The sequence below is a fragment of the Coregonus clupeaformis genome, chromosome 8, assembly GCF_020615455.1.
Source record: "Coregonus clupeaformis isolate EN_2021a chromosome 8, ASM2061545v1, whole genome shotgun sequence".
In the NCBI taxonomy this organism is placed as follows: Eukaryota; Metazoa; Chordata; class Actinopteri; order Salmoniformes; family Salmonidae; genus Coregonus; species Coregonus clupeaformis.
In genome coordinates, this window is record NC_059199.1 from 33,200,517 (window position 1) to 33,221,827 (window position 21,311).

Below are 21,311 nucleotides of genomic sequence, written 5' to 3' on the forward strand. Positions count from 1 at the left end.
AGGCTATGATCCCTTATTGATATCACCTGTTAAATCCACTTCGATCAGTGTCAACGAAGGGGTGGAGACAGGATAAAGAAGGATTTGTAAGCCTTGAGACATGGATTGTGTATGTGTGCCATTCAGAGGGTAAATGGTCCACCACAGGACTGAGTTTGGGAAGTCCTGGTCTAGAGCATAACATAACATAAAATGATTCAGTACTCTACATAGAACCCTCCTCAATATATCACTGAGGGGCCAGTCACAACATGTTCCATTCAAGGTTACAGGGATAACATTTTCAGACTGCTGTATCAGATGAGGGCCTCTCATTTAAGCCCTATTCGCATGGGCCTAGTATTACTATAGAACGTCAGTTATGTAATTATTACCCAAGCATGTCCGTTTTTCCAGTGGACTATTCGGACGGGATTAGTTAGACCAAACTGCCCCTGTAATTATTTGTTTTCCTCATTCACAATTGACCGTTATGATGGAAGCCTGGAGGCTCTTCTAGGGGTGAAGATATTTCAATTGTCTAGGGATAACCTAATATTGGCCTAATAATGCATATCAATAAGAACCATTAACTGTAACCTATGCAGACATTTAATTACCTGACGTATTTGGCAATTTATCAATTCATTGGCACAATATCGTTAACTTCATCTTTTAAAAGAGAAGTATGGCACTAGGAAAGTTGATATGTGACATAACAGATCATTCATCTGTAGGCTACGTGCATAGCACTTTATTTTAAGCATCAATTTGTTCCCATGTTCTTACCCAAACTGGGTGCAGCAGCTGTTAAACTCTGTAATATCCCTCAAAATAAAGGGATGCCGATTCGCACGGGATAAGTATTATCAGAGGACCTTAGAGTTTGCCGAAAAACAGTAGGTTTTTAGGGCTGGGATAATAACCTTCCTGCCAGGTAAAAATGACTGACATGGTAGATTCGGGCGGGACTAAAATTACGGATGCCGCTGTAAAATGTATCCCCTCTGAATAGGGCTAAAGAATGGCCTTCACACACACCTCCACCACACTCAGTTTACCATTACGTGCAGGTCAATAATATTAAAATGGCGTCCTTTCATCTATATTACTTAATCTGCACTGATGTGAAAATTAACAAGACAGGTGAAATAACTGGACAGTTGATATTTGAATCCTTGGTTAGCATCCAACATGTTGTTTTCGTTTCCTTTTACTGAAGATCAGTAAGCTGAAGGATGGTCTCACTACTGGTGTCCCCCAGGGCTTAATACAAAGTCCTCACTGATTATATACTGAACAAAAATATAAATGCAACATGCAACAATTTGAAAGATTTTACAAAGTCACAGTTCATATAAGGAAATCAGTCAATTTAAATAAATTCATTATGCCCTAATCTATGGATTTAACATGACTGGGAATACAGATATGCATCTGTTGGTCACAGATACCTTTAAAAAACCATCGTCTGTTAAATTACTAAAGTCTGAAATGTAAAAATGCTTGAGTCATAGCAGTTAACAGCACTGGAATAACCCTCGACACTTACACAATACAGATACAGCCAACAAAGCTTAAATCAAAGGAATTTATTTTATTTTGTGAAAACTTTTCTCCACACAGCAGCCAAGCTTCAGCACTGGTGGTACATTAGCATCAAGACAAGATTTCAAAGATCTTTACATGGCTATAAAAATGTCCTCCCTCACTGAGGAAAATGGTTAACAAACCACTCCGATTCTCATCAAAACATGACAAATATTATTTACTGGATTATTTACAAAACCATACATTATTATACAGAATCATCAACAGTTACACCTCTACAGTGTGACTCAGGACTCAAAAGTAGTGGAGGAGATTATACCAGAAATCATGTCCACAATTAGCCTGTCAAGGAGAACGAGTAAGAAATTGTTTTGCTAGCCAGCCAGAGACCAAATGGCACACTTTGACTCCTAGCATAGTGCTCTTGTTGCACTGTAACAGTGTATATAAAGGAGAAAGTCAAATGTTTTAAATTAGCCATTTGAAAGTTAGCATGGCTTTATCCCACTGCTGTGTCATTGCAGCTGAATACACTTACATTTCTAATATAGTTTAACTCGTATCTGGTTCAGTGGCTTTAAATGGCATGGCATTAATACATAATAATGATGTAATTGATTATACAAATTGACCTATAAGTACCTTAACAAATGTACTTACAAGTAGACTAAATAATTAGCTGTTGGGTGAATTCAACAAATTATATAGTTAAATGGACAGAATCATTAGATGCCCGGGTTGGCTGAATGAGAAAATATTTTATTGCACCTCTTCATAGAAATAAAGCTTTTTTATGTTATGACTTTAATTAACTGAGGAAGATGTTCCACATATCTATCTATACGGCGTTCATCAGGGATAACATTGGACAATAGGCCTATCTCCCAAACCAATGCTGTAGGTACAGATCATCTTCTCCAATGGTATCATTTTCAATGCGAACAGGACAGAAACAGTATGTATAGGGATGTGGAAGCACTTTCCTAATAGAGACCAGGATCCATTTCAAATGCTGATTAAGGTTATAAACTAAGTGCAAGTTAAGAAAGAGGACAGTTAGTAGTATTTGTGGACGTGGTCTCTCCCCTTTGACAGAGAAGTTTGGACTTGAGACATGCAAGACAGCTGCTCCTCACAATCATCTGAGAAGATCATATAAATCATCCCCATACTTGGTTTACAGATGGGGGTTTGTCATGTGCTCCCCACAGCTTGAGAGTTCATAAAAATGGAATCCACGAGTTCATCTGACTCTGGGGAAGTAGATAAAGGGCTATCATTGCCAAAATCCTGAAGTATCCCTTTCAGACACTCACTGAACGACATTCTGGCTTTCGTTTTGCTATGTATAACTTCATAAAGCCTGTCAGTTGTGATTTACCCAGGCTTTAAAGGAAAACTCCACCCAAAAACTATCTTTTGGTATTTGTTTTATTAGTCCATTGTTGATATAGTACCAAAATATTTTTAATGACAGTGATCAAGTTAGGATATATAACTTTCAAAATAAAGAAATACAGCCGGTATGATTCATTTTGCATGATGCATCATACAGGCTGTATTTCTGTATTTAAAAGTTATACATCTTGAAAACGTGACTGCTCAACAATGGACAAATGAAACAAATACCAAAAGACAGTTTTTGGTAGAGTTTTCCTTTAAAGCCTGGGTAAATCACAACTGACAAGCTTTATGGATTTTACTTTAGGGTGTTTATGCGTCTATGTCTATGGGTCTACCATTCGGACTGAACGATGTTCAATGTGCCGGTTCAATACACTTGCATAGGGAAGGTCCTTCTCAACTACCAAACCAAACGGCTTTTGGGGAATTCTGTGTTTGAAAATATTAGAGCATGAGCAGGATACAAAAGACGGAATTCCAATACACCGCTCAATTGCAAATTCTCTCTCTTTGATTCAAAATACTACTGTTTCAGTCCACCAACCTTTATCCGAGCATGATCTGCCCAAAATGTTGGCATTCCAAATAAAAACGCTAAACGTTCCAAGCAAACAGTGTACAGGACCCGTCATGCTGCATCCTTCGACACAACAGTACGTCTAGACTTCTACTAGCGGATCTAAAACACTCTGCCAAAATGCCTCCTTTAAAGCTTGAGCTTGAGGAATGTTTGACTTGAGCTAGAACGTTCAACCAAAAATTCTGGCTTCTTCACGGTTTGAGCTTGAGCCAGGGGTGGACGATGGTGAGGATGGAGAGAACCGAGGAGGCCAGGCCACAGGCCCCCACGAAGCCCTGGCCGGTGGGGTAGATGCCCAGCCGGTCCAACGGGATAAACACATCGCATGCGTTCTTCAGCAGGTCCAGCAGCAGTGGTGGGTTGCTGCGCAGCACCATCCCCAGCAGGTGGAACTGTCTGCCGAGGCGTTCGGACAGAAGGGGTAATATGGCCGCGGGGAAGGAGGAGGAAGAGGGGTGGGGGTGGGACAGGTCGCCGTTCTCGGGGGATGGAGAGGAGGGAGGGAAAGTCCAGGTAGCATTTGACCCCCCGTGGGAGGAGCGGGCCTCACGCTCCATAAGCAGGCGGATCTCGTAGGCGTCCCGGGTTAGGTTAAGGATGAGGGCAAAGAGGTAGTACCTGTAGAGAGAGAGAGAGAAATGTGTGAGAGCGTGTGAGACAGAGGGAGATTCATGTAAAATATGAGAGTAAAGCTAGTGCAAGACCGGAAGAAAGTATGTAGAAGACATTAAACAAAATAAAAAGTGGCAGAGGGAAAAGAGGGACAGTTAGAGGAATTAGAGAATGAAAGTGATCGAAAAAATACACAAAAAATAATACAGTGGGGGAAAAAAGTATTTAGTCAGCCACCAATTGTGCAAGTTCTCCCACTTAAAAAGATGAGAGAGGCCTGTAATTTTCATCATAGGTACACGTCAACTATGACAGACAAAATGAGGAAAAAAATCACATTGTAGGATTTTTTATGATTTTATTTGCAAATTATGGTGGAAAATAAGTATTTGGTCAATAACAAAAGTTTCTCAATACTTTGTTATATACCCTTTGTTGGCAATGACACAGGTCAAACGTTTTCTGTAAGTCTTCACAAGGTTTTCACACACTGTTGCTGGTATTTTGGCCCATTCCTCCATGCAGATCTCCTCTAGAGCAGTGATGTTTTGGGGCTGTCGCTGGGCAACACAGACTTTCAACTCCCCTCCAAAGATTTTCTATGGGGTTGAGATCTGGAGACTGGCTAGGCCACTCCAGGACCTTGAAATGCTTTTTACGAAGCCACTCCTTCGTTGCCCGGGCGGTGTGTTTGGGATCATTGTCATGCTGAAAGACCCAGCCACGTTTCATCTTCAATGCCCTTGCTGATGGAAGGAGGTTTTCACTCAAAATCTCACGATACATGGCCCCATTCATTCTTTCCTTTACACGGATCAGTCGTCCTGGTCCCTTTGCAGAAAAACAGCCCCAAAGCATGATGTTTCCACCCCCATGCTTCACAGTAGGTATGGTGTTCTTTGGATGCAACTCAGCATTCTTTGTCCTCCAAACACGACGAGTTGAGTTTTTACCAAAAAGTTCTATTTTGGTTTCATCTGACCATATGACATTCTCCCAATCCTCTTCTGCATCATCCAAATGCACTCTAGCAAACTTCAGACAGGCCTGGACATGTACTGGCTTAAGCAGGGGGACACGTCTGGCACTGCAGGATTTGAGTCCCTGGCGGCGTAGTGTGTTACTGATGGTAGGCTTTGTTACTTTGGTCCCAGCTCTCTGCAGGTCATCCACTAGGTGTGGTTCTGGGATTTTTGCTCACCGTTCTTGTGATCATTTTGACCCCACGGGGTGAGATCTTGCATGGAGCCCCAGATCGAGGGAGATTATCAGTGGTCTTGTATGTCTTCCATTTCCTAATAATTGCTCCCACAGTTGATTTCTTCAAACCAAGCTGCTTACCTATTGCAGATTGTCTTCCCAGCCTGGTGCAGGTCTACAATTTTGTTTCTGGTGTCCTTTGACAGCTCTTTGGTCTTGGCCATAGTGGAGTTTGAGGTTGTGGACAGGTGTCTTTTATACTGATAACAAGTTCAAACAGGTGCCATTAATACAGGTAACGAGTGGAGGACAGAGGAGCCTCTTAAAGAAGAAGTTACAGGTCTGTGAGAGCCAGAAATCTTGCTTGTTTGTAGGTGACCAAATACTTATTTTCCACCATAATTTGCAAATAAATTCATAAAAAATCCTACAATGTGATTTTCTGGAGAAAAAAAATCTCAATTTGTCTGTCATAGTTGACGTGTATCTATGATGAAAATTACAGGCCTCTCTCATCTTTTTAAGTGGGAGAACTTGCACAATTGGTGGCTGACTAAATACTTTTCCCCCCCACTGTATATACAAAAGTATGAGGACACCCCTTCAGTTTAGTGGATTTGGTTATTTCAGCCACACCCGTTGCTGACAGGTGATTAAAATCGAGCACACTGCCATGCAATCTCCATAGACAAACATTGGCAGTAGAATGGCCTTACTGAAGAGCGCCGTCATAGGATGCCACCTTTCCAACAAGTCAGTTCTTCAAATTTCTGCCCTGTTAGAGCTGCCCCGGTCAACTGTAAGGGCTGTTATTGTGAAGTGGAAAACGTCTAGGAGCAACAACGGCTCAGCCGCGAAGTGGTAGGCCATGCAAGCTCAGAAAACGGGACCGCCAAGTGCTGAAGTGCATAGCGCGTAAAAATCGTCTGTCCTCGGTTACAATATTCACTACAGAGTTATAAACTGCCTCTGGAAGCAACGTCAGCACAATAACTGTTCGTTGGGAGCTTCATGAAATGGGTTTCAATGGCCAAGCAGCCATACACAAGCCTAAGATCACCAAGCTTGCCGCCATTGGACTCTGGAGCAATGGAAACATTTTCTCTGGAGTGATGAATCACGCTTCACCATCTGACTGTCTGACGGACACATCTGGGTTTGGTGGATGCCAGGAGAACGCTACCTGCCCCAATGCATAATGCCAACTGTAAAGTTTGGTGGAGGAGGAATAATGGTCTGGCGCTGTTTTTCATGGTTCAGGCTAGGCCCCTTAGTTCCAGTGAAGGGAAATATTAATGCTACGGCATACAGTGACATTCTAGACGATTTTGTGCGTCCAACTTTGTGGCAACAGTTTGAGAAAAGCCCTTTCCTGTTTCAGCATGACAATTCCCCCGTGCACAAAGTGAGGTCCATACAGAAATGGTTTGTCGAGGTCGGTGTGGAAGAACAGAGCCCTGACCTCAACCCTATCGAACGCCTTTGGGATGAATTGGAACACAGACTGCGAGCCAGGCCTAATCGCCCAACCTCACTAATGCTCTTGTGGCTGAATGGAAGCAAGTCCCCGCAGCAATGTTCCAACATCTAGTGGAAAGCCTTCCCATAAGAGAGGATGATGTTATAGCAGCAAAGGGGGGACCAACTCCATATTAATGCCCATGGAATGAGATGTTCGACGAGCAGGTGTCCACATAGTTTTGGTCATGTAGCGTAGCTCTAGGGAGAGAGAATGTAGGTAACAACTGCCAATAATAGTAATGTTCACTACAGGATTCCCGATTACCATGGACAACTCAAATACTGATTCCTAATACGGTGTATTTTAGGGCTTAAGGTTCCCAATTATAACAGTCACCTGAAGGATCTCTGGCTCCACTTGTCCTGGTCCAACTTGGGCAGGAGGCCCGCTTTGCCGGCCCACAGCACGTTGTCACAGGCGAAGTACATGGCCTTGTTGAGGTGGGCCACGGTCAGGCAGAGACGCAGCACGCTGTCTGAGAGGTGCATTGCACGCTTCGCTGCCTCCACAGCCTCTGCAGAGTTCCCCAGACGCATCACTGGCGAGAGAGAGATGTGAGACCCAGGAAACTGAACTGAGGCACAGTGAAATACCAATGGATGTACAGAGAGTAAGCCTGAGCCATAATCGTGAGACACAGAGGTGCAGCATTGACTTACAAACATTGACTTACACTTCCTTGTTAGGCTCATATGAGCTTCCAGTTGTTTCACCATCTTCAGGCGCTCAATGCCTGCCCCACCCTTCTGGAGAGTGTAGCCTAGCAACGTACATGCGTACTGTGCAGCCCTGTGTGAACACAGAAAATGAATCAAATGTGTGTCAAAATCTGATTATATCTATGTTACTATAGTTTAGTCATTGTTTGCATTTTGTGATGAATAACTTGGGCACAATGTGTGTTTTCATGTCAAGGGCAACTGGTACTTTCATGTAGCTAGCCATCAGTATAATACCAAATGTATTTGGGACTATGGCCACTTGATAGGGAAAGGCTGGAAATTAGCATTGTGCATGAGACCCCCTCAGGCCCCCTTAAATTCGAAACCAAATATGAGCTGTGGCGCAGTACCCAATAAAACGGGCAAGCAGGTAGTGACAACAGCAGCCAAAACCCTACCAAAGTCGAGAACTGAATGGTACAAAAGGTCACCCACATCGACTTTTGATAAACATATTTTTTGTTATTTGTATTTTTTTCGTCCTCTTATACATTCATATTGTGTATGCTTATGTGGATTTCAGTTTGCATTGCCTGCTAACGTTCGTGCTAGCTCGCTTTAAGCGGACGAAACTCCCTAGCTAACGTTACTGTATCTGGCTGTAATGAATTTAACTTGAAACCTGCCAGCTGATTCTGACTTGTTGACATTACATATTACTGTCTGCGAAATCTCAACTCTTATATGACATTTTAGCTAGCGACTGTACCTGAAAACTCGCTCCTTGGCTTGGCTCTGCGCACTGAATCGAACCCAAGAGTCCATTCTCACGACAGGTACCACTTGCGTTCACTTGCAACCGTGGATTAGGCCTGTGCTGTGTTAGCTAGCAAACCACAACGTTCTATACAGTCTTCTGGCAAGAGCGGCCCAATGCTATATACACAGTTCAATATGTCCACAATGTACCCCACACGTCTGCCAACAGCTTGTAAAATGTTGATTGATTTTGTTACTTAAAAGTGCTAAAGAGTTAGCTTCACAACACGGACAACTTCACATCTCCTTTAACCATGGACGGAATCTGTGGAGGGACAAAAAAGCAAAATACCTTTCACAGAGTAATGATTAGCTACGTAACTGATAGGAAGTTCGTGCACAGCACATGATATTGATTGTATTGTACATGGCATTAGTCGTTTCGTCATTTTCAGTGGCGCACGCTATTGAATAATAAGCGATAACATAAATGAAAACGAACAATTGTAGTTATTCGAAAACAATATTCAAGCCAAGGCAACGCATTGCCGTGGATTATATTTGCTGCGAAACCTCATACCGCTACAGGGGGGCGACCCACACACACACAATGAGGCCAGACAAAACTCACACACAACCAACATTTCGAAAAAAAAATGGGCAGTACATTTTATTTGAGTGTGTTAATAGAAAATAAATTAAGGAAAATAATAATCATGATCAAGAGGAATAAAACAAACAAAAAACACATAATATACTCCCATATGTGGCACTACCAGATCCACGGAGTGCTGAAATAATAAGTGCACAACCGTTGTGCTACAGGTCAGTGGGTAATAAGGGAGTGTGAATCACTCTGGAGAGGTACTGTACTTGGCATTGTCTCTATTTACTGAAACACTAGAAACATTATATGACGACAACCCTGTTGTAGGCAGAGCAAAATTAAAATGCCATCTACGCCCATCAAATTCCATTCTAAAAAGAAAAAATCCAGTGATTTATGTAATTTGGATGGAATCAACATCTTTCCCATGCCAATTATCAGCCCATTCAGGTCGAGTATAGATCAGTGGACCATATTAGGCAATGCTGCACAGTAATGTCTTGTCAACATCAACACCACCTGTGTATTAAATATCCTCTGCAACTCAGTTCACAACTGTCAAAGTATTCCCACTGCAACATGGCACCAACCCTGAGTACAGGCTGGTCAGCTTACAAACACTAAGCAATAACCCATGAAGGCTTTTCAATTGAAATGGAGAGGGACCTCAATGCACAGTGAATGCTATCAGAACGTCTTGTTTTCATCATCTTCCATATTACAATATTTTCATTATTTCCATCCTTCTCTTTCCTTTTCCTTGGCTGGCAAGATATTCCACATCCTTTGGGACTCTCCCTCTAATCTTCAAACTCACGTCTCATACCCCTTCGCATTTACCAACCAACCACCTTTAAATCAAACTTTAAGTTCACTCCTCAATACCTGTGCCACTTTACCTACTGTATGACCTTCTCAATATTCTGCTCCTTTGGGCCCCACAGCCTTTGCTCGACCTTCCCGTTCCCTCCCCAATTCCCCATAATCTCTATCTCTCTTCAAGCCTCCATCTCTTCAGGCCTCCAACCCCTTCCCTCCCTCCCTGTGAGGTACATAGTTACACCTAAACGTCTCATCTCTGGCTCTCCATCAAAGAGAAATGTCGTAACTTCAGGCAAACTCCACGCTGTCTCAGCATTAAAAAAAATATTCAACAACACTACAGTCAATTGGTTTCATTGGATACTAAAATGCTAACGTCGACTGTTGTTAAAAGCCAGACCCAATTTTCTGCACAATGAGCATACGGTACATCAGCACGGTTCCTGCCTTCTCTAATGCGCACAAGAGGCTATTCTCTTCAGTAACGATTGTTAGTTCAGTTGCCCATTCCAAACACTCATAATCTAACTCAGATAAGAGTCATTGATCTCCTCGTGGGAGTTGGAACGAGGAATTGGGGCTGTAAGGGTACCACTGGAGGACTGTCGTATCCCACAGTGCCCCTCTCTCAGTGCTCAGAGTGCTGTTTCTTGTGGAAGGTGCAGCGCATGCGGCTCCAAAATGAGTGGCTTCTCCTGGTCTTCCGCTCACTGCCGCGGACCGACTCGGCCTCGCGCTGGCGAATCTGGCGGACCAGGGCGGCGAACACCTCGTCGATGTAGTAGCGAAATGCCGCGGAGGTCTCGAAGAAGGGGCACTGGAACTCCCTGGCCAGCTCCTTTCCCTCCTCTACTGACACCTAGTGGAGTGGAGGGAAATGCCATGTTGAAAAATCCTGTATCCTTGTAAATCTACAGATCCCCTGTCTCCTTGGTAAATCTACAGATTCCCTGGCTCCTTAGTAAATCTATAGATTTACCGGGGAATCTATACATATACCATACCAGTCAGACAGGCAATCTGTAAATCTCCCAGTAAATGTGTGACGTTTGGCCTTTTGAATAGCAGTAAGATTTTAATGCCGCAAGATAGTGGGCAAAACCTACTTTAGTGCCAAGACTACCAATGTGCGTCCCTCTCCCCCTCCCTCCTTCCTTCTTTCCCACAATTCTCACCTGTCGGAGATGGGTCAGGTCAGACTTGTTGCCCACCAGTACCACTGGTGTGTTGGCGGTGCGGCGCACACGGTCAATGAGCTGCTTGAACTGGCGCGCCTCCTGTAAGCTCCGCCTATCTGTGATGGAGTAGGAGATGATGAAGCCCTCGCCTGCCCGCATGTACTGGTCCCGCATGGCTGTGAACTCCGCCTGGAGAGGGGCGTGTGTGAGAGTGAGAGAGAGAGAGAGAGAGTGAGAGGGAGAGGGAGAGAGAGAGAGGAAAAAGGAGAGTGAGTGATTAAGGACTGTTACAGAAAGGATAACAGCAAAATATTTAGATAACATTACATATCCAGATGCCACACACACACACATCCATGTACTGGTATGAGTGTGAGCGAAAGTGTGTGTGTGTGTGTGTGTCTGTATGCCTGAGAGCATCCAGAGAATCAATCACCAATACATCGTTCTGTCTGTCCTACAAGCTACTAGAGGAAGAACATGGAGACCCACTGAAAAATATTTGAATTTAGATTACTAAGAAGTTAAGGGTCACTTGACACAGTGGACTGTCTAGGTCACTCCGAGCAATAGCTCTCTAAACACAATGCCCTGTGTGTGGACACTTCCCTGACTTTGGTACGGTACGAACAAACCCAGTCATGGGCATATATTTTAGAACATGTACATGACCATTTATAGAAAATGACTAATATCCTAAGTGAGCCATGCATGTGTCTATGGATGAGTCAGAGAGGCAAAGACACCTTGCGGGGAGCGGGTGAGAGATGATGTACGTTTGTGGAAAAAGAAAGGGAGTAGATGGAGTGAGCGTTACTTAAAAGGAAGTTGAGAAGAATAAGGACTTGGATGTTATGACGATGAAGGGGAGATATGAAAGAATGAAATATGTTCTTCTGGGTTTGCTTTGGCAATGTAAGATAATTACTTATCAATGATAAGTTATCATGCTAATAAGAATGATTGAATTGAATGTAATTGAGAGACAGGGACAGACAGTCAGAAAGGATTGATTTAAAGGAAAGTGAGCATTGGGATAGAGGGAGAGGGTTTCCCCTCCTCTTCTCGTTTGCTCTATCTGAACTAATGTGAAAGAACTGGACAGATGAAAGCAAATTCCCAGTCCTTCCAAGGTGTTTTTTCATATTGCTTTCACCTATCCTATGTTTACAGATCAGTAGATTAAGGAGAGGAGGCGAGGAAGCCATTTTAGACTATTGAGAATGAGATGCAGCCAAAGAAGGTGGAGACGTGACGTTTCAATGGAAGCCATTTGTGAGGAAGTTACCTGTCCTGCTGTGTCCAGGATGTCCAGGTTGGCTGGTTCATCATCGATGCGGATCTGTGTCTTGTATGCATCCTCTGGGAGAGACATTGAGTGGTATTTTAATGGCTATACAGGATTATTGTGTAGTTACATGTCATAGGCGGTGGTTCATCAACTCTGGTCAATGCTATGGAGCGCCTGTGTGCGCTTTATCAAGTCACGACAGGTGTTCTGTTGTTTTGGACTTGCGGTTCCTTATATGAGTTCTGACATTTCAGGCTCGCAGGTAAGTATTGTTGTTGGAACCGTGGGATCTATGGACTTGCGCATAGTGGCAGCGTGTCAGTGTGCATAGCCAAGTTGCAGCAGGTTCTGGTTCCCTATATGGGACTCTGACAGTTCAGGCTTCTCAGGTAAGTATTAGGGAAAAGGGTGACTTCTGTAACCCCTTTTTGCCGTGGGCCTCATTGTTTGGTACCCTGTGAGTCGGTTTGGGGCGTGATTGTATGTCCCTATAGTATGTTATACAGAGTGGCCGACTGAATGGAACATACAGTTATGAATATAACTACTGTTCCCTGAAGGATGGAACGAGGTATAACATATTTTGGCTCGCTGAAAAGTGTTACTGAATTGAGGAAATGGATGCGAGCCCCGGTATTATAGTCAGGAAGGCGGTGCTTCTGAGGGCGGGCTCGGCATCCATTGGCCCGTTGTGTGTGATTTCAGTTTTTCAGGTGAATATGATTGGCTGTTGACTCCCCATAGTATGTTATACCTCGTTCCCTCCTTCAGTACGTTTTGTTGATGGTGGTGGAAAAACACTGTCTCAAGCACCACTCCAGAATATCCCATAAGTGTTCAATTGGGTTGAGATCTGGTGACTGAGACGGCCATGGCATATGGTTTACATCGTTTTCATGTTCATCAAACCATTCAATGACCACTCATGCCCTGTGGATGGAGGCATTGTCATCCTATGGGGGCATAGCCATGGTAGCCAAAATAATGGTCTGCCCAGTATTTTTATACATGACCCTAAGCATGATGGGATGTTAATTGCTTCATTAACTCAGGAACCACACCTGTGTGGAAGAACCTGCTTTCAATATACTTTGTATCCCTCATTTACTCAAGTGTTTCCATTATTTTGGCAGTTACCTGTATACACTATCTATCTATCTAGCCACTCACCAGCCAGTTTATTAGGTACACCCATCTATTACCGGGTTGGACCCCCCTTTGCCTTCAGAACAGCCTGAATTATTCGGGGCATGGATTCTACAAGTCGGACACGTTCCACAGGGATGTTGGTCTATGCTGACGCGATGTCATCACGCAGTTGCTGCAGATTGGACGGCGGTACACCACCGCCACCAGCCTGTACCATTGACACCAGTTAGGATGGGTCCATGGACTCATGCTGCTTACACCAAATCCTGACTCTGCCATCAGCATGACGCAACAGGAACCGGGATTTGTCGGACCAGGCGATGTTTTTCCTCTACTCAACTGTCCAGTGTTGGTGATTGTGTGCCACTGAAGCCGCTTCTTCTTGTTTTTAGCTGATAGGAGTGGAACCCGATGTGGTCGTCTGCTGCAATAGCCCATCTGTGGCATGAATCGACACGTCCTCGCACGATCCTTGCCATTCTCCTTCGATCTCTCTCAACAACTAGCTGTTTTCACCCACAGGACTGCCACTGACAGGATTTTTTTGTTTGTCGCACCATTTTTTTTTCATACTGGCCCCCCGCGGGAATCGAACCCACAACCCTGGCTTTGCAAACGCCATGCTCTACCAATTGAGCTACATCCCTGCCTGCCTTTCCCTCCCCTACCCTGGACGACGCTGGGCCAATTGTGCGCCGCCCCATGGGTCTCCCGGTTGCGGCCGGCTACGACAGAGCCTAGATTCGAACCAGGATCTCTAGTGGCACAGCTAGTGGCACAGTTAGCACTGCGATAGCACCACTGTGCCATTCTCGGGAAACCCTGGGTGAAAAGCCCAGGAGGGCGGACATTTCTGAGACACTGGATCTGGCGTGCCTGGCCCCGACGATCATACCACGCTCAAAATCGCTTAGGTCACTAGTTTTGCCCATTCTATCGTTCAATCGAACCGTAACTGAATGCCTCGATGCCTGTCTGCCTGCTTTATATAGCAAGCCACGTGACTCACTGTCTGTAGGAGCACTACCTAATAAACTGATTAAAAATACAACATTGATCACTCATTTGATGTAGTAGCTTTTGGTGTGGTTAAAGGAGGCCACATTTGACCAAATACGAGTCGCCATATTTTGATCAGACACCAAGCACTCTCTCACCTATGGTGGGGTCATGGTCTTCAGGGAACCTGTGGCTGATAAACTGCATGATTATAGCTGAGGAGAGACAGAGAGAGAGAGAAGTTTTAACATGTTTTTTTGGGGCAAATTACATTGTCAAAAAGCTGCATAGGCACTGCATCAATAAACCAAAGAGAATAAATCATAAACAAACTACAGTAAATCAGAAAACAGAGTGGAAGAAAGAGAGAGAGAAAGAGGGCGAGAGAGGGATTATGAAGTCAATGCGGGAGACTTTATTACATAACCCAGGTTGTATCACACACTTCCCCTCCCTCTCTCCATCTCTCTCTCTTTCGTCTCATTGTTTTTCTCCCTCCAGGCGGCCAGTGGTTCACATACATAGATAAACGCACCCTGCAGCTCACACAGACACACACACATATCTCCGCCTTTGCAGCGTCAGTGTACACCCACTCTAGTTTCCATGACGACAACAGGCACAGATGAAATCAGAATGCCGCTTGTTTTTACGACCCATCTCTCCCTCCATATCCTCCCTCTCCCCAATGTTTTTATTACTTTGCTGTGTACCTATACCAGGTGAACTCTGCCAGTCTCCACAGCAACAGTAGCCAAGAAGGGGAAGGTGGTTGCTAGGCACTGATGCGTCTTCCTGACAACAGGCACCCAAACGGCACCCCAGACTGCCGTAGAAGGCGGCCGACGCCCATGCTTACGAGAACTCTGACTGTCTGACTGCACTTGGAGGGTGTGTGTCTCTACCTCTCTCTCACACACAAACACACACACACATCCCACTCGCAGAAAATAAGTAATGATGTAAATCAAGACCGAGTTGAAGTTTAGTCGAAGTCAGACATAATATGTAAAATAGAGAGGAGTAAGAAAGGAACAAAGACCTGCACTAAGTAAGCGTGAGGAGGAGTACAGTTAAGTGTAATTATGAGTGTGTGTGATACTCACCGCTCTTCCCCACTCCCCCCTCTCCCAGCATCACCAGCTTGTATTCGCGAGAGAGGCCCCCAGAGCCTCGCGATGACTCCATTTACACTATGAGGAGAGAGAGATAGAGGCTGTGATTAATACACATATACCCTTTACACACACACACACACATAAATATACACATACATATCAATTTTTGGTGCCAGTTTATTAAGCCCAGGCCTACTGAATAGAACTGTAAAAGAGAGTACATAGTTGAAAGTGACTAACACACAAACAGACAAACATGATACAGTACCACACATGTCAATGTGCAATCTTGCCATCATGTGTCAAGTGCTAAAGCTACTGACTAGAGTTGAGAGAGGAGATGGAAAGAGAGAGAGAGAGAAACACAACACACACATTGACAAACTTGAACATCAATATCCATTCACTGATGAAAGTCGAGTTAGTCAACCACTGAACCATACTTTAGATCTATTGAATAGTGATGAGACAGGTAAAAGAGATTACGTTTTCAGGGACAGAAGTGGAGCTATACAGCCAACTCTAGTCTACTTTGCCACCCTTAGAAATAACTATTAATCTCATCTGAATAGGCCACTATTGTCATGCCTCCGACCCATTTGTAGTGTGTAGATTGATTTATGAGAGTCACATGAGCAGTTTATTAAATTGGTCTATGCAGCAGCCAGCAGCACTCATGCGGAAAGAGGAACCGACTCGTATCGACTTGATGGGGCAATCATGTGATTTCTCGGTGGAAGGCAAATGTGTGACATTGACCACCACAACCCCAGGCAATGTCATCACAACTATTATTGCGATTTTCCATAGCGATATCGCCTAGCTTTCCCTTTCTCTAACCCCAAATAACATGATTTAAATAACATTTGTACTATATTAAACTTTAATTTCATTGTCAGAATAAATTATATAAATTAATGATATATTTATCATTGATAAATAGGCCTACATAAGCACACATTTACTTATCATTAGGGCCTAGGCTAATAATCGTAGACCTATGAAGGGTTCACATTATCTCAATGATGGAACGCGGAGACAAAACATTTTACAAAGCCGGTTCATTGTTGTCAGGACAGAGGCAGATTGAACAGACATAATTTGGGAGGTTAAAAATAAATGTTCATATCCGCTTGAGAGCAGCTACGTTTTTTGACTCGGTTTTATGTAAAATATGAGGTCTGAACTTCAATAACGCCTGACTGAGCACATGTCCGTGCACCATTGCCTAACATGTGGTAACGTTAGATCCAAAAACACAAATTAGTGGATGTTATCGTAGTATATTGCCGAGTTGTTGTTTCCTCCCTCGCCCTGACAACATCACTACACGGGCTCCGTGATTCAAGGGAGTCTCCAGGCTTCAGATGGCTCAGGCCTCGAAGTTTGTTATTGAAATGCAGATTATATATAGTCTCTGTACTAGCTTTATTCAACGTCCAACGTTAGGGAATTTCATATTTAGAGGCTACCTAAAAAGTAAAAGTTTGTTGCACTATTGTCACATTGTTATAGCCTACAATGTTACAAACAGTGAGTCGGCTACAATGTTTCAGCTGCCGAAAATATTACAGATATTTGTTAAACAAGGAATACGATTAACATTGTTTCAAATAATTGGATATCTGACAAAGTCGCAGTGAAAACTGCATCCGTTGCAAACATTCACTGAAATAGAACAACCATTTGATATACTGTATTGGCTACTTTGAAACAGGATAACTAGACTTAACAGGATAAACAACAAAACAATTTTAGAGGGCAATAGTGAACCTTCAAAAGACTGCTGAAGTAGCTAAATGAATTGTGTGGCTGTAGGTGACATGGGATTAGGGAAAACAAAGTAGCCAAATTTTTGTAAACTTCAAATGTAAAATCCTTCTACAATCAAGTGTAGCCTACGAGCCGATCATTGCTGAATGTAAAAAAAGCTGCATGGATTTGTTAGCCTAACTGTTTGCAGATCAGTGTTCAATCAGACATTGAAAATATTATTTCATGTAATTACAAAGGAACGAGTTAATATGAATATTGTTGACTACGAAGAAAGCAAATGATTGAACAACTGCAAACATAAATAGCCAACTGACTTTATGCATGCATGAATGAATAGAGATGTGCGACTCACCTGTCACATAAGTTCTTTCCTCATAATTGCCGAAATTACTTCTATGGCCATTTAGTGCTTGATGTTTGATAATTCATGCAACAAAATTCTCAAACTGTAAACAGCGCGAGCGGTCTGTAAACGCTACGTCACAGGGTCCCAACGCCCGTCGGCTCAGTGACTGTAACTTTTCTGTAGAGTTGGACCGCCTTGGAAAAGTGCCTTTGAAGTTCAGTTAGGCACTATTACACACTGGTAACCAGTGAATAGGCCCACTAAGACGCAATTTCATATATTTTAAGGTTTCTCATAATATTATATAATAAAATATAATAAAGATAGTACTATATTGTTGTTGAGAGGCACATGGTCAGTCACAGTGCAGCATCCCTGGATGGGGGGTCATTTGGGGTTAACTGTCTTGTACTAGGGCACAACAGCAGTGGTTAGGACCTGGGATCAGATAGCAGCAGCCCCCCAGGTGCAAGTTCTGTTTCCGTTTTTGTAATCTCCCGGCCTGGGTCTTGAACCAGCAACTTTCTCTCTAACATCTAGGCTACCTGCCATGGGTAGGTGGTTGTTTAAAGTGCATTCGGAAAGTATTCAGACCTGTTGACTTTTTCCACATTTTGTTATGTTACAGCCTTATTCTAAAATTGATTAGATACATTTATTTCCTCATCAATCTACACACAATACCCCATAATGACAAAGCAAAAACTGTTTTTTTATTAAACTTTTGCAAATGTATTACAAATAAAAAACGGAAATACCTTATTTACGTAAGTATTCAGACCCTTTGCTATGAGACTCAGGTGAATCCTGTTTCCATTGATCATCCTTGAGATGTTTCTTCAACTTGATTGGAGTCCACCTGTGGTAAATTCAATTGATTGGACATGATTTGGAAAGGCACACACCTGTCTATATAAGGTCCCACAGTTGACAGTGCATGTCAGAGCAAAAACCAAGCCATGAGGTCGAAGAAATTATCCTTAGAGCTCCGAGACAGGATTGTGTCGAGGCACAGATCTGGGGAAGGGTACCAAAAAATGTCTGCAGCATTGAAGGTCCCCAAGAACACAGTGGCCTCCATCATTCTTAAATGGAAGAAGTTTGGAACCACCAAGACTCTTCCTAGAGCTGGCCGCCCGGCCAAACTGAGCAATCTGGGGAGAAGGGCCTTGGTCAGGGAGGTGACCAAGAACCCGATGGTCACTCTGACAAAGCTCCAGAGTTCCTCTGTGGAGATGGGAGACCCTTCCAGAAGGACAACCATCTCTGCAGCACTCCACCAATCAGGCCTTTAATGTAGAGTGGCCAGACGGAAGCCACTCCTCAGTAAAAGGCACATGACAGCCCGCTTGGAGTTTGCCAAAAAAGCACCTAAAGGACTCTCAGACCATGAGAAACAAGATTCTCTGGTCTGATGAAACCAAGATTGAACTCTTTGGCCTGAATGCCAAGCGTCACGTCTGGAGGAAACCTGGCACCATCCCTACGGTGAAGCATGGTGGTGACAGCATCATGCTGTGGGGATGTTTTTCAGCGGCAGGGACTGGGAGACTAGTCAGGATCGAGGGAAAGATGAATGGAGAAAAGTACAGAGAGATCCTTTATGAAAACCTGCTCCAGAGCTCTCAGTACCTTAGACTGGGGCGAAGGTTCACCTTCCAACAGGACAACGCAGGAGTGGATTCGGGACAAGTCTCTGAATGTCCTTGAGTGGCCCAGCCAGAGCCCGGACTACAACACAATCGAACATCTCTGGAGAGACCTGAAAATAGCTGTGCAGCGACGCTCCCCATCCAACCGGACAGAGCTTGAGAGGATCTACAGAGAAGAATGGGAGAAACTCCCCAAATACAGGTGTGCCAAGCCTGTAGCATCATACCCAAGAAGACTCGAGGCTGTAATCGCTGCCAAAGGTGCTTCAACAAAGTACTGAGTAAAGGGTCTGAATACTTATGTAAATGTGATATTTTCTTTCTTTTTAATACATTTGCAAAAATGTGTAAAAACCAGTTTTTGCTTTGTCATTATGGGGTATTGTGTGTAGATTGATGAGGGGGGGAATTTTAGAATAAGGCTGTAACGTAACAAAATGTGGAAAAAGTCAAGGGGTTTGAATACTTTCCGAATGCACTGTATACTAGGCATGTACATAATGGAGACACTTGAGTAAATGAAGGATACAAAGTATATTGAAAGCAGGTGCTTCCACACAGGTGTGGTTCCTGAGTTAATAAAAAAATGAACTTAGGGTCATGAATAAAAATGCTGGGCAGGCCATTATTTTGGCTACCATGGCTATGCCCCAATAGGATGACAATGCCCTTATCCACCAGGCACAAGTGGCCACTGAATGGTTTGATGTTGTCACCAGATCTCATCCCACTTGAACACTTGGCGCCTGAGACTGCGTTTTCTACTACCATCAACAAAACACAAAATTATGGAATTTGGCGTGGAAGAATGGTGTTGAATCCCTCCAATAGAGTTCCAGACAAATGTAGAATCTATGCCAAGGTGAAGCTGTTCTGGCTCGTGGTGGCCCAACGCCCTACTAAGAGTTTCCTTTATTTTGGCAGTTACCTGTATGTCCCTATTTGCTGTGTGCTCCCTGTGCATTGTTTGATCTTAATCAGCTAGAACAGACAATTATAGGCTACTAGATATTCCCATGCTGTAAATCTTGTCATCTGTAGTGTATTGGGAGAAAATACAATTGTGTGTGTGTTCACAGACGTGAGTTTGTGTCTGTGAGAAAAATATGCATTTACAGAGAGACATCAGTGAGCTAGTCGTGTGTATGCCCAGGTGACTTAGCAAAAGGACTCAAAAATAGTTTATCAGTTATTTTTTTATTTGCACGTTCGTTGTGTTAACAAATTCAACAAGTCAGCATTAGTGTAATATATTAAGCATAGACTTAATGGCATTATGCAGTTTAAACACAGTTCAGAGTACTTATCTTATTTTGCATTTCACCCACACAAAACATAGTTCTGACCTTCAATTATGACTAAGGCGGTGAATCAATTATAGCCAATGGGATACTCACAACCAATTCCTTGTTCTCTTTTTATTTACATTTGAGTCATTTAGCAGATGCCCTTATCCAGAGCAACTTACAGGAGTAATTAAGGTTAATTGCTTTGCTCAAGGGCACAGCAACAGATTTTTCACCTAGTCGTTTTGGGGATTCGAACCAGCCACCTTTCGGTTACTGGCCCAACGCTCTTAACCGCTAGGCTACCTGCCTCCCGTCAGATTTATTCACACCTCAGATTTGTATGTACAACACACGACAGCGAAAGAGAGGGATGGGTTGTCATGGGAGGAAAAGGAGGGGCTGAAGGGAGAAAAAGGAGTGTGGACTGGAGAGAGGGATTTGGTGTGGGCCAAGGGATAGGAAGAGGGAGGGCACCCCAACAATTGAACACATTTACAGTGAGGGGAGAGCCCTTTGCCATTCCAGGGGGAACAATCACATACAATAAGGACAGGCGGCAATGTATCTGCCTGATAGTGCTTGGGAACAAACAGTAATTTACACAAGGTTATACGGTATTTAAATATCTATAAAATAGGCTTATTTATGCTATGGGTTCAGGGGGAGGCCAGCAAAACAGAGGGTAACAAAGACAGAGCATATCATTTTGGTTTAGATTATTCAGTAATATGGGACATCGTTGCTGATCTTTGCAGGGTGCTTTCTGTGCTATTTACAAAGGGAAACGCTCACAGGAAGAGGAAACAGTTGAATAT

The 21,311-nt window shown here is 43.5% G+C and overlaps 2 protein-coding genes across 3 annotated transcripts; both read right to left on the minus strand.

The window, feature by feature from the left end:
* Positions 1-1,556: 1,556 nt before the first annotated feature.
* On the minus strand, positions 1,557-8,615 carry LOC121571771 (peroxisomal membrane protein 11B). Its single transcript, XM_041883445.2, has 4 exons — positions 8,280-8,615; positions 7,522-7,637; positions 7,185-7,386; positions 1,557-4,132 (listed from the first exon to the last, which is right to left on the minus strand). The coding sequence occupies exons 1-4, from the start codon at positions 8,333-8,335 to the stop codon at positions 3,706-3,708; spliced, it is 801 nt and encodes a 266-aa protein (XP_041739379.1). The 5' UTR covers positions 8,336-8,615; the 3' UTR covers positions 1,557-3,705.
* A 297-nt stretch (positions 8,616-8,912) lies between these two features.
* On the minus strand, positions 8,913-17,687 carry LOC121571772 (GTP-binding protein Rit1). 2 transcript variants are annotated; one of them, XM_041883446.1, is made up of 6 exons: positions 17,562-17,687; positions 15,422-15,508; positions 14,474-14,530; positions 12,165-12,238; positions 10,874-11,065; positions 8,913-10,557 (listed from the first exon to the last, which is right to left on the minus strand). In XM_041883446.1, the coding sequence occupies exons 2-6, from the start codon at positions 15,501-15,503 to the stop codon at positions 10,327-10,329; spliced, it is 636 nt and encodes a 211-aa protein (XP_041739380.1). In that variant the 5' UTR covers positions 15,504-15,508; positions 17,562-17,687; the 3' UTR covers positions 8,913-10,326. The 2 variants fall into 2 exon arrangements, with proteins under 2 accessions (XP_041739380.1, XP_041739381.1); XM_041883447.1 differs by lacking the exons at positions 15,422-15,508; positions 17,562-17,687 and adding an exon at positions 15,029-15,403.
* Positions 17,688-21,311: the final 3,624 nt, after the last annotated feature.

Bases quoted from the DNA above. Each gene is read 5' to 3' on its own strand.
- LOC121571771 (XM_041883445.2), bottom strand. From the start codon at position 8,335: ATGGACTCTTGGGTTCGATTCAGTGCGCAGAGCCAAGCCAAGGAGCGA. The intron at 7,387-7,521 runs GTAAGTCAATGT...CTCTCTCGCCAG, and splicing joins TATGAGCCTAACAAGGAAGT to TGATGCGTCTGGGGAACTCT. The intron at 4,133-7,184 runs GTGACTGTTATA...CTCTCTCTACAG, and splicing joins TGGAGCCAGAGATCCTTCAG to GTACTACCTCTTTGCCCTCA.
- LOC121571772 (XM_041883446.1), bottom strand. From the start codon at position 15,503: ATGGAGTCATCGCGAGGCTCTGGGGGCCTCTCTCGCGAATACAAGCTG. The intron at 12,239-14,473 runs GTGAGAGAGTGC...TGTCTCTCCCAG, and splicing joins AGACCATGACCCCACCATAG to AGGATGCATACAAGACACAG. The intron at 10,558-10,873 runs GTGAGAATTGTG...CCACTCCACTAG, and splicing joins ACCTGACCCATCTCCGACAG to GTGTCAGTAGAGGAGGGAAA.